Source organism: Ammodytes marinus (assembly GCF_949987685.1).
Source record: "Ammodytes marinus genome assembly, chromosome: 1".
NCBI classification, from domain to species: Eukaryota; Metazoa; Chordata; class Actinopteri; order Uranoscopiformes; family Ammodytidae; genus Ammodytes; species Ammodytes marinus.
The window spans coordinates 37,443,443-37,455,545 of NC_137230.1; the positions used below are offsets into that span (position 1 = coordinate 37,443,443).

Here is a 12,103-nt window from a genome sequence, read left to right on the forward strand (position 1 = left end):
TGTATCAAACATGAGATTTTTTTTTAAATAATGTTTTTATTTTTTTAAACCCCTCTCCCTCCCCCCCCCCTTAGAAAAAGTTCAAATATTTACATTTTTAATCCCATTAAAAATGTGAAAAAAAGACAAAAGAAAAGAAAAAATTAGATGCACTGCGCCACGCGGCTAAGTATCGGCTAAAGCTAAAGCTCAGCCGTTGTGTGCGGCCGTCACTTGCATCGCTCCAAAGTCGTCGTCCTCCTCGAGGCTTCGCTTACGACTTCCTGTTTGAGAAATACACAGAAGAAGAAATAAATAAATTAATACATATTTATACTGAATGTTTTTTTTTTAATCGTGGTATATTTATTGCAGTTTTTTCCCTTTTCCATCTAAAGATATAAAAGAATACAGAGAAGAAATAAATAAATAAATACACTACAATAGGTTAAAGTCCTGTTTGGTTTATACAGTGGGTTAGAGCCCCACCAAAATAAGTCCCGTTTCATATTTTTCATTCGTTTTTCTAATGTCTATTCTATACTTGGGTTGCGTTCCGAATCGCATACTTTCTACTATTTAGTATGGTAGAAAAAAGATTTAGGATGTCCCGATTCTTGTGGCCAGATTTAGGATGGTTAGAAGTACCCGGATGTCCTACTTCATGCGGCCAAGATTCTTAGTGTTAAACTGCATCCTATTTGGGCGATTCTGACCCACAATCCAGTGCGCACGTGAAGTGACGTCACATCGACGAAGCCTCCATATGAAAACAAACGGGGATGCGACGGATATAAAAGCAAGAGGCAAGATCAAGGCGCAATGTTATGATGAAATAAGAGAGTAAAGTATGTCCCAATAGTATGCCTACTGCATCCTAACTAGATTATTTTTATCGTCGGATGTAGTATGTAGAATAGAAAAAAGAAAGAGTATGCGATTCGGAACGCAACCTAAACGCTTGCTGCTCATCAGACCCAATAATGACTCCAGTCCGCCATGTTTTAATTTGCGTCAGTACTGACCTGTCTGTAAGAAGGACCGGCCCAGCTGCATGGGCGACATCATCTTTATGGTCAGCTTGGCCAAGTAGATTGCTTCATACTCCTAGGAGACGAATATATACATTATTATTATATCATGACACACACACACACAGGTTACACACACTTGTTACACAGACAGAGACACACACACACACACACACAGGTTAACGAGGCACACACACAGGTTACTGAGCCACACACACAGACAGACAGAGAGAGAGAGAGAGGAGAGAGAGAGAAAGACACAGAGAGACAGAGACACACACACACACACCTGTAGCTGATGCACAAAGCCCACGTTTGGGTTGATGCAGAAGCGTCTCTCCTGGACGTGGCTGAAAGCATCTCTGTCAAACCAAACAGGAGAAAGATTAAACATCCAGACACTGCAGACAATGAGTTATCAATTCAGCTTTAGCAAATGCTGTTTTTTTTTTTTTTTTAAGATGATTTTTTTGGCATTTTCAAGCTTTTTATTGATAGTACAGAGTGAAATGGGGAGACAGAGAGAGAGAGAGAGAGAGAGAGGGGGGATGACCTGCAGTAAAGGTCCGTAAGTCAGATTTGAACCCGCGACCACTGCAACGAAGGCCGGAGCCAATATGGTACGCGCTCTATCCACTACGCCACCGGAGCGCCCCAGCAAATGCTGTTTTTAAGTTGTTTTATACATATTTTACAGGTTATGGTTTTCCCCATCGCACAATACCATGTCGTGTTCTTATATTCATGCTTTGGGTAAACACAGACAAAACTCTTATATATAGTTGAGGACGGAATTATTAAAAGTATTTGCCAAGTGCTGTCAAACTTTTTTTTTTTTTTTTAAGATATTTTTTGGCATTTTTATGCTTTATTGATAGTGTAGAGACAGAGTTGAAATGGGGCAGAGAGGGGAGTGACATGCAGAGAACGACCGCGGGCTGGAATTGAACCCGGGTCCGCTGCTGGCCGAGGCCCATGGGGGGGGGGGACGCCCTACCAACTGAGCTAAGGGCGCCCCTCTGTCAAACTTTTTTAAAACACAGCTCTTCCAAACATCCTACTTTTATTTTGGATGATAACATTAGTTTACTTTGCACACAGAAATTAAATATTTCACAAAAAACTAAAACTATGTGAGGCTCTGCGGTACATGGTCAAATAAGAAAATAAAATGCATCCAAACCAATCATAATCGCTCCTTTGAAATTAATTAAATACAGCTCTGGAAAAAATTAAGAGACCAGTCTGGATTTTTCTTCAATCTTCATCTCTTTATTACTTAATAGAAATGCTCTTTAATGACAATATTCTTATTGTGAATGTTGGTAGAAATGTTGTCAGTAGTTTATAGAATAAAACCAAAATGTTCATTCTACTCAAACATATGTCTATAAATAGTAAAACGAGAGACACTGAACATTTGGAGTGGTCTCTTCATGTTTTCCGGAGCTGTATATAGATATTGTTTTTAATTGTTGCAGCAGTTAAAGGGTTAAAGAAGTCTCTTTGCACAGACTCACCTGTATTTCATCCCGAATGTTTCCATCAGGTAAGCGATCACTAAGGCAGCACTGGAAGAAAACAAGAAAGACTGCTTTAGACTATGTAGCTGTCTACAGTGACTCATGCACATTTTATCTATCTGTCTATCTATTGCTCTGTCTGTCTGTCTGTCTATCCATTGCTCTGTCTGTCTGTCTGTCTATCTATCCATTGCTCTGTCTGTCTGTCTATTGCTCTGTCTGTCTGTATGTCTGTCTGTCTGTCTATCCATTGCTCTGTCTGTCTGTCTGTCTGTCTGTCCATCTAATGGTATAACTAACGATTTAACTAAGAGATTTTTTTTTTTAAATATGTTAGTTTTTTAACAACTGAACATAAAAGGTTCCCCTTCAAGACGAACAACGTTATCTATCTCTGTCTCTCTCTATCTCTGTCTCTCTCTCTATCATCCATCTATCTGACTGTCTATCTATCTATCCATCCATCCATCCATCCAGCCATCCATCCATCCATGCTGTAAATTCCGTGCATAAAGTGAAAGCTCACCTTCTTGAAATCCCTGCATTACCATGAACCAGCACTTTACCTGAAAGAGCAAATCAAATGTTAGTCGATGGAAAATGTCTCAACATTTTGAGAGTGAAAAACAGACCGTGTGTGTGTGTGTGTGTGTGTGTGTGTGTGTGTGTGTGTGTGTGTGTGTGTGTGTGTGTGTGTGTGTGTGTGTGTGTTTGTGTGTGAATCTGAATCCTTACCTCCCATTGCTAAGCAGCTATCAATAAATTCTTTAGTCTGTGTGGGGGGGAGGGGAAAAAAATAGTATCTTAGGTAAGGTACCAACATTTGACAGTAGAAACGCAAAGTAATGTGTACCGAATCATACCGCTCATATGAAATGTGTGTGTGAGTGTGTGAGTGAGTGAGTGAGTGAGTGAGTGAGTGTGTGTGACTGTGTGTGTGTTTGCGTGTGCCTCAGTAACCTATGTGTGTGTGTGTGTGTGAGTGTCTGTGTGACTGTCTGTGTGAGTGAGTGAGTGTGCGTCTTCGTGCGTGAGTGTGCGTGCGTGTGCGTGCGTGCGTGTGTGTGTGTGTGTGTGCGTGTGTGTGTGCGTGTGTGTCTGCGTGAGCGTGTGTCTGTGTCAGTGTTAACGAGGCTTTAGTTAGTAACTCACTGAAGGGAAACATCTGATGATATTCTCCACCGGATTGTCAGCGATGTCCAACACAAGGTATCTGCAGAGACACGAGGCAAAACATCAGCATCTCACACAAACCATTCACTTTGAGTCAGTGATTCTGGAGAACGCTGGTTGTCAAATCAGTGAATATCTCTTCAAGATTCGTTACCTGTCCCTACTGTGTGCTTGAAAAAAAATCTGGTGTTAATACACAGCCTAGGCTCTGTAAACTGGTATGTAAACAAAAGAGGCCCAACTTAGCTTTGAATATAACATGCCCGTTTACAGAGCCTAGGCTGTGTATTGTCACTGGATTTTTTTTTCAGATCACACACACACACACACACACACACACACACACACACACACACACACACACACACACACACACACACACTTTGACAACAAGCGTTCTCCAGAATCACTCAGTGCGTTTCCATGGCACAACTAGATTGGATTATCACATATATCGAACAAGACACTCGAACGGACCGTGTCACTTGTCTGAGTATACATGGCCTTTCAGAAATCGGATAAATGTCCGATGCATGTCTGTCTCCACTATGCTAGGTGGCGCTGTAGCCCTTTCAACCATGCTTTCAACAAGTGGTTTTAGAGCCACGTCCGGTTCCCTTCCGTCAATAACCCATGGTGTAGCCTATCACGCGCAGGCACACCCCATGAGGCACACAAGCACAGAACGAGAAGTCCGATATGCGATGTCCGATCCCTGTATACATGCAGAGAGAAAGCCGACAATGAACGATTAATCTAGGTGTTCTTATCCGACTTCTCTTGTCCGTTATTGTGCCGATTTGTGTCCGAAGTAGATCGGATAAAGGTGTTTACATGCAGTTTAAAAGTCCTGTTGAGGTCTTATTCGTTTAGTTACCCGATTATGAGTCTGCATGTAAACGCACTGACAGACTCCATCTTTAATATAACATGATAAAGTCACTTCATGGTCACTTACCTAAATGAATGAGGGAAATTAGGTTTGATAAAATTGGCTTCGATGTCTTGGCGAACGCACACGATATGCGTCACCCCCTGTCGCTCCAGGGTCAGTAGCTGGAGAAAGACGAAAAGGCAGAAATTTAGAGAGATAAAAATAAAAAAAATACACATTTCTCTACAGTACATAGATGTGTTTTAATCAGACCATTACCTTGCTTTTCATTGCAGCCGAGTACGGACCTAAAAACAGTCCCGGTAGAATCTCCTGCAAAATACAGACATGACAATTTATTAAGGCCATTGTAAATTTAAAAAAAAGTTTTAAATTTTCCTTTCATTTAACTTTTATTTATACTTGACAGATCAATTGAGGGGTGTGTGTGTGTCCGTGTGTGTGGGTGTGTGTGTGTGTGTGTGTGTGTGTGTGTGTGTGTGTGTGTCTGTGTGTGTGTGTGTGTGTGTGTGGGTGTGTGTGTCTGAGTGTGTGTCTGTGTCTGTGTGTGTGTGACCCTCATTTGCAATGATGTTGAGTCAAACAAATGAAAAGCCAAAACAATATATACACACACAATATACAATGCAAATACACAACAACCGATAAAGGGAAAAACTATTTAAACATTTAGACAGTGATGTAGAATGGCTGGAATTAAAATTAAGTGGGTAAAAGTACAAATATATATGAATTAGGATGAACATGGGCTGATCACTGATATAAACTGATTAGCAATAGTGTTGATGACATGTAGCTAAAACTTGACACAAACAGACAACTCCTGTTTTAGATTAAAAAAACATTGAACTGGCATTTTGTTCTTGCATTAAAGGGACACTGTGTAACATTTTAAGTAGTTTATTAGCTAAAATCAATATCCTCATTCATAAATATGTCCTCATTGGTGTAAAATCACCTCTGCCAATAATCTGAATTATCCTCCTGAGCGGAGAATTACAAATATTAATAGTACATTTTGTACATTGAGCAGGCAGGTCTTATGGAGGCATCCATGTTTGTTGGAATGTCATCAGGTGCATTGTTTAGAATTTTGAATTGTTCTTGTCCTTGAAGGCCACTGTAGCTTCTGTGATTATTCAAAAGGGGTGGGGTTACCCAGGGAGCGTTGCATTCTAGAACTTTCTTGATGATGTCATATTACACACTGCCCCTTTAAATTGCATTTAGTTACTCATAACATTACTGACAGACTTGCAGAGAATGTTGTGAGGTCACATACCTGCATCTCTCGTCTCATTGGATAAGCCCAGTCCTGTGAAAACAATAGGAAATGTTGTGAGAAATTTGAGTTTTTTTTCCCCCATAGAGTCTCAGTCCTCTTCACAGCAGACCCGGGTTAGAATCCAGCCCGGGTCGTTCTCTGCATGCCATTCCCCTGTCTGTCTGTCTGTCTGTCTGTCTGTCTGTCTGTCTGTCTGTCTGTCTGTCTGTCTGTCTGTCTGTCTGTCTGTCTGTCTGTCTGTCTGTCCTCTTCACAGCAGACCCGGGTTAGAATCCAGCCCGGGTCGTTCTCTGCATGTCATTCCCCTCTCTGTCTGTCTGTCTGTCTGTCTGTCTGTCCTCTTCACAGCAGACCCGGGTTAGAATCCAGCCCGGGTCGTTCTCTGCATGTCATTCCCCTCTCTGACACATTTAATCTCTGTCTCTACACACTGTCTAATAAAGCCAAAAAATTATCTTTAAAAAAAAGATGAGTTAGATTTGGTGGTAATGTGAGAGGCTACTGGAGGTATGAATGAGGTTTTTCTTCCCTCAGTCTTCCCTCAGTCTTCCCTTGGCCCAGCTGTCCTGCTAATCCTAACCCTACTTGTTACATGTGTGATGCCACCTTAACTGGCATTTTAAAGCATACAATGTGGAAAAACCGCAGATCTTAAAGTTGCTACGAGGCACTTTTAAATATTTCTGAAACAGTCTCATTTTTCCTCTGATGATCATAAATTACATGCAACAGCAAACGAGACCATCAGTGCAAAGAATGCTAGTTTTAGAATATAGTCATGGGTATACGCTCACCCTGGAACAACAGCTGGCATAGTAAAAAACACTACCGCTTTTGTCCAAAGGGTTGCGCTAGAATTAACACACACTGAAAGTTCCTATGAGCACCTTTAAAGCACGGAACATAGAGACTAGTTATAAGTGTGTGTGGGGCCGAGAGTTTTGGTGCTACGCCCCTGTCAACACCGGGTGTAACTAGTCAACATACGTGGCTAATGTTTGGACACTCCGCCGCTCTTCAGTGTAGTTAGATAAGGACCCAAACACACACAGAAATCCACATTTACGCGAATATTGACACATTTAGGCACAAAATAATGCTGTGTAGTTGTGTGTGTGTCTGTCCGTCTGTATTTCTTCCTGTCTGTCTTTCTGTCTGTCTGTATACTCTTTCTTTCTTTCTGTCTGTCTGTCTGTCTGTCTGTCTGTCTGTCTGTCTGTCTGTCTGTCTGTCTGTCTTTCTATCTGTCTATCTATATGTGTGTGTGTGGATGTTAGCTTCCTTTAGCCCCCCACAGACACACCATAATATAAAGCAGACTGCTAAGTGCTAATGCTACTGTTGCTATCATGATCTCACCAGTAGCTCCTCCTTGGTGGCGGGCAGGGTCGGGAACTGAAGCCGATTTTGGTCTTCCATCTTCGGATCGGCGGTGGCGGTTTAGCCGCTGTTGGTGCTGGACAATCGGTAAGATTTGTTTTGAGTTTCCACATGCAGCAGGTCCGCCATGCTGTCTCTCTCTCTCCTCTCTCTCTCTGTGCCTGTGTCTCACTCTATCTCTCCCTCTCTCTCTCTCTCTTTGCCGGTGTCTCCCTCTCTCTCTCTCTCTGTCTCTCTGTCCCTCTCTCACTCTCTCCCTCTCTGTCTCGGTGTCTCTCTCTCCCTCTCTCTCTCTCTCTGTGACAGATCAGATGTGTCATGTGACGCGCTAGAGGCAAACCGACAAAACAGCCTCGTGGACGGAAGGAGAGGCGCGAGGAGGGCGACGACTGGTGGAGGGTTTAGGATTTTTATTTATTTTATTTTTTATATTATTATTATTAGATTTTTTTCACATCTCCAATCTCACAATGTAGCTTAATATAATTTATTGTTGACTAATTTATATTTTTTAGTTTATTTTTATGAAAACGGATCTCACACATCTGTAGCGGTATTTATCATTTATACGAAAATTTTGTCTGGTCGTATTCTTGAATGGATCCTTTCTGCGCATGCGCACTAATCGAAGCTGTCTGCTCCGCGCTGTTTGTTTCGAAGCAATCTAGAAGGTTCAATTGATGAATATCCTACCGAATGCTGCTCCTAAATGTTGCTTTTTTTTTTACCCCTATAGCCTGATTTTGTGTGGCTTTTCTTTTCATTCTACCTGTTGAATGGTATGTTAACTTCCCCTATTAGAGTTTTGTATTTTGTTTTTTATCAATAAAAAAGAAAGGATAACATGGAGCTACGTCAAGAATCGGCAGCTAAAGTTTTTAGTGAAGAGGAATAACGAGGCTGCCGCGAGGAAGAGGCGATTCATTACCGGAGGAAAGTCAAGTCAGTAAGGTAAGTCTGTGTGTCTGTGTCCCTCTCTGACACACTGGGACAAACAAACTCACGGTTTGCGAGCTAACAGCTGATATAGGCTAACGTTACCGCGCCGCGCTAGCTTAGCGTCCCGTTATGTTGGCTAGCATGCTAATGGGATGGAATAAAGTGCGAGCCAAGTGTCCCGTTAGCTTTTCACTGAACTTGACTGTGTTTGTAGCAACAGCTGATTTTACAAAGAGAGAAAACGGCTGTTGACTGTTTATGGTAAACTTCATCACAGCTGTGTGAATCAATAGATTTAAAAAGATCTTCGGCTTTAGTTGCTGTTAGTCAACAACTCTTACTAAAGGTAACTAGCTGTAGTTAGCTGTAAGCTATGTTAGCCATCAGCTACCTACTCTCACCAAGATTAGTATTCACATGGAAGTATTTCGGAATACAGGGAACTGTAAGGACCTGATTCATTTAACTCAAAGTGGTGAACGCTTGTTCATACTGTGGCATATTTCGACCGTAAACGGCAGGTTGATGGTCAATATAAACTATTTATCTACATTTTCCAACTTAGTATTCATCATATCAAACCTCATCAGTCTAAGGTGAGTACAGTTATAGACTACATATGTTCAGGTTTGAGCATTTACTCTTGTAATTTAACTCTGATCTTATTTAAATTTTATTATCTGACCTATTGATGACATGTTTGTTTTCTCCTTTTTGCGGTTCATTCCAACTGTGTTGATGAAAAACTTGATACGGAATACATTCTGGCTGCTGCTTTGTTGTTCGACGCTTTGAAACGATCAATGGTGTTTTGTGCCCCCAACTGAGCCTTCAAGGCAGCGCTGTCTGGAAGGCCCTATCCAACCAGCTCTGCCTTGAAGGCTCCGTTTGGGCCACAAAACACCAAAAACCCTTTGAAACGTGCTGGAAAGACGGGACCGTTAGTCCTAAAACCAACCAGAAGCATTTACGCACACGAAAAACGCTCTGATGTTAATCTATGCGGTTGTCCCCACCAGTCCCGTGACGCGAAATCGTCAGCTGCTCTGCACGCGATCTTTTACACTTCAATCCTATTTTTTCAAGGATACGACTATGAGTGGAAGTTGATGGCCAATAAAAAGGTACTGATTACATTTATTTATCTACGTTTTGCATACTAGTATTCATAATTTCAAACCTAATCAGTTTATAGCAACTACAGTTCACTATATGTTGGGCTTTGTTTATTTTGTTAATTTTATCATTGTAATTTAAACTTTGATCTCATTTCAGTTTCATTATCTGACCTATTGATGACATGTTTTCTCCTTTCTTGTGGTTCATTGCAACTGTGTTGATGGAAAAATTGATAGAGCCCAGGCTGTGTATTAACACTTGACAGGCAGCGGATCATGAGGAGAAATTCACTGATTTTGACAAAGTGATTTTGCAGCGCTCGTTCGACTGCTTCTTGTGACCTGTAACATTCTTCTAGTCTTTCACAGAGTAAGTTGAGTGATGTGGTCGGGTCGAACATATATGGAGAGCGAATCCTCTTTGCCTAGTCTGCGGACTCCACACCAAGCCATTTGGAATGATGCCTTCCACCGCCCAGTAATTCGTCGTCAAATTTATACTCGGTCTGTCTGCACATCGAAATGCCCTTATAATTTACAGTTTCAGTTTCTTCAGTTTACTGGATATTGCACATATTGTAAATAACGTTCCTTATACAAAGACCAAATGGAAAACTCACAAAATCATCATATTTTATGCCAAACGGATCATAAACAATATAAACAGATCTCTTACACACAGGCACAATAGATCAACATTACCCTCAGGCGGGTAAAGGAGAGGAGGCGGGGACGGACTCGAAACACTCATCACTTGTTGAACTGGTTGTCATGTGACTTTGATGTAATTTTAGATTTGCACTGTGAAGTTATAAGGGCGTGACGGCGTCCTCAGATAACACACACACACCAGGACTGAAATGAGCAGCGTCTTCTCTCCGTGTTTCCTCCACATGAAGGAGGAAAGTGTCTGTAAGTCGACCTGAAGTCAGTTCAGCAGGTGAGAATCCTCCCAGAGAAACCTGTAAATGTCTGATCATCAGGATCACTTTGATCACATTGTGCTGTGTCGCTGTTTAACTTGACGGTAGAAATGTTTCTTGATGCTGATTGGCTGTTTCTTAATATTTGAAATATGCTGCAGAGTTTCTCTCTGAGTTAACGAATGATGACTTAAAAAAACATTCCTGTGTATTATCGTTAGTTTGCTCAGTAGAATCAACAGTAGATTGATTGTTATCTGAGCATCATCCGTGAAATATCCAGGGAGTTTCCAAACTGGTCCAACAGGAAGAGAGAAAGTGCATCTATGTTTAACCTTTGTCATCACTTAAAGATTTAAAGACACAGACCTGGATTTTCTCTTGACCTCCATTAATCCCCAAAATTAATTTTGTTCTTCAGGATGTAACAATGGTTCAGTTCAATAAAAAATGTGTAAGTTAATTACAAATGTTTGTAGGGTTTGTATGGAGCAGCACATTTTAATTCTGGAGAATGCTTATTGTCAAAATCAGTTTGTTACAATAAGTGTATCTGCTTCCTGTCTGCACTGACAGAAAAATCCACTGTTACAGCCTAGGCTCTGTAAACGGGCATGTTTCCAGCTCAAGTTGCCTCCTTTTCTTTAAACACTGTTTGTTTACATACCTGTTTACAAAGCCTAGGCTGTGTATTAACACCAGAATCTTTCAGCACTGACTTTGACAACATGTGATTTTGGCACTAAGAGTTCACCAGAATTGCTGACTCAACCTTTAATTTCTTGCCATTTGGACATCATTTGACTTTGTGATATTAATGTTACTGCTTCCTGATACTTTAATGAGTAATTACCAAGAGTATGGTATAAACTGTGTTGATGGGTTAATCCATTATAGGGTTCGTTCCCCCAAACTGTATTATGCAGGGTTTTTTTTTTCGTAAAAAAAAATAAAAATAAAATAAAAAGTTGCCAAAACGAAAAGAAAAAAGCATTTATACAATTGAGGATACACTATAGAACTATCTATAACTCTATAACTAACTTTTTTAATTAACTTTTTGAAATTGCTGTGATTATTTTTTTCATTTTGCGATTTCTTTTTTTCTGTTTTGGTGATTTTTCTCTGTTTCCTTGACCTTTTACTATTTTTGTGAATTTTTTCAGTTTTTGCGACTTTTACATTTTGACTTTTTTCCTGAAAGCACAAAAAACGCAGTATTGATACAACGCCTTGATACAGGTTTTTTTTTACCTATAAATAAAAAAGGTGCAAAAAAACGCCCCAACATTTTTTTAATTGTTTAATTTAATTCGTTTTTTTTACCCTTTGAAGTGAAACACGAGTCAAAAGGATCTTTCTTTAAAAGTGGTATTTCATCATTTAATAATTTCCTGATAATAAACACTTATTACTTCTTTAAATTCGATTTTAGTGATTATTATTTTTTATAATAATATACTTATGGAAAATCCATGTGTTTTTCTAAAACAGCTTAATGCACACACAAATGTCAATAGCATCATCCAGTGGACTGATGTCAAGACCAAATGGAAAACTCACAAAATCATCATATTTTATGACAAACAGATCATAAACAATATAAACACATATCTTACACACAGGCACAATAGATCAACATTAGCCTCAGGCAGGTGAAGGAGAGGAGGCGGAGACGGACTGGAAACACCCTTCACTTGTTGCACTTGATATTTGTTTTTAGACTTTGACTGTGAAGTTATAAGGGCGTGACGGCGTCCTCAGATAACACACACACCAGGACTGAGAGCATTTATACATTTGGGGATACACTATACAGTGTTTCCCCCAGGAAATGTCTTAGTCAAGGTGGTCACT

The 12,103-nt window shown here is 40.4% G+C and overlaps 2 protein-coding genes across 2 annotated transcripts in view; one reads left to right on the plus strand and one right to left on the minus strand.

Moving 5' to 3' along the window:
• Positions 1-79: 79 nt before the first annotated feature.
• On the minus strand, positions 80-7,474 carry styx (serine/threonine/tyrosine interacting protein). The gene is made up of 11 exons (XM_080032071.1): positions 7,246-7,474; positions 5,884-5,916; positions 4,860-4,913; positions 4,665-4,762; positions 3,686-3,746; positions 3,269-3,305; positions 3,060-3,099; positions 2,531-2,581; positions 1,300-1,372; positions 1,005-1,086; positions 80-263 (listed from the first exon to the last, which is right to left on the minus strand). Exons 1-11 carry the CDS (start codon positions 7,303-7,305, stop codon positions 190-192), a joined length of 663 nt encoding a protein of 220 aa, XP_079888197.1. The 5' UTR covers positions 7,306-7,474; the 3' UTR covers positions 80-189.
• Positions 7,475-10,146: 2,672 nt separating this feature from the next.
• LOC307253475 (NACHT, LRR and PYD domains-containing protein 3-like) overlaps positions 10,147-12,103 on the plus strand; it is a 36,930-nt gene continuing 34,973 nt past the window's right edge. Inside the window, exon 1 of the mRNA XM_080031555.1 lies at positions 10,147-10,263. The gene's annotated coding sequence lies outside the window, so the exon portion shown is untranslated. The remainder of the gene's footprint in view (positions 10,264-12,103) is intronic.

Coding starts and splice junctions, on each gene's coding strand:
- styx (XM_080032071.1), bottom strand. CDS start 7,305: ATGGAAGACCAAAATCGGCTTCAGTTCCCGACCCTGCCCGCCACCAAG. Junction 3,306..3,685: donor TCATCAGATGTTTCCCTTCA/GTGAGTTACTAA, acceptor CCCCCCACACAG/ACTAAAGAATTTATTGATAG. Junction 1,087..1,299: donor GCTTTGTGCATCAGCTACAG/GTGTGTGTGTGT, acceptor TTCGTCTCCTAG/GAGTATGAAGCAATCTACTT.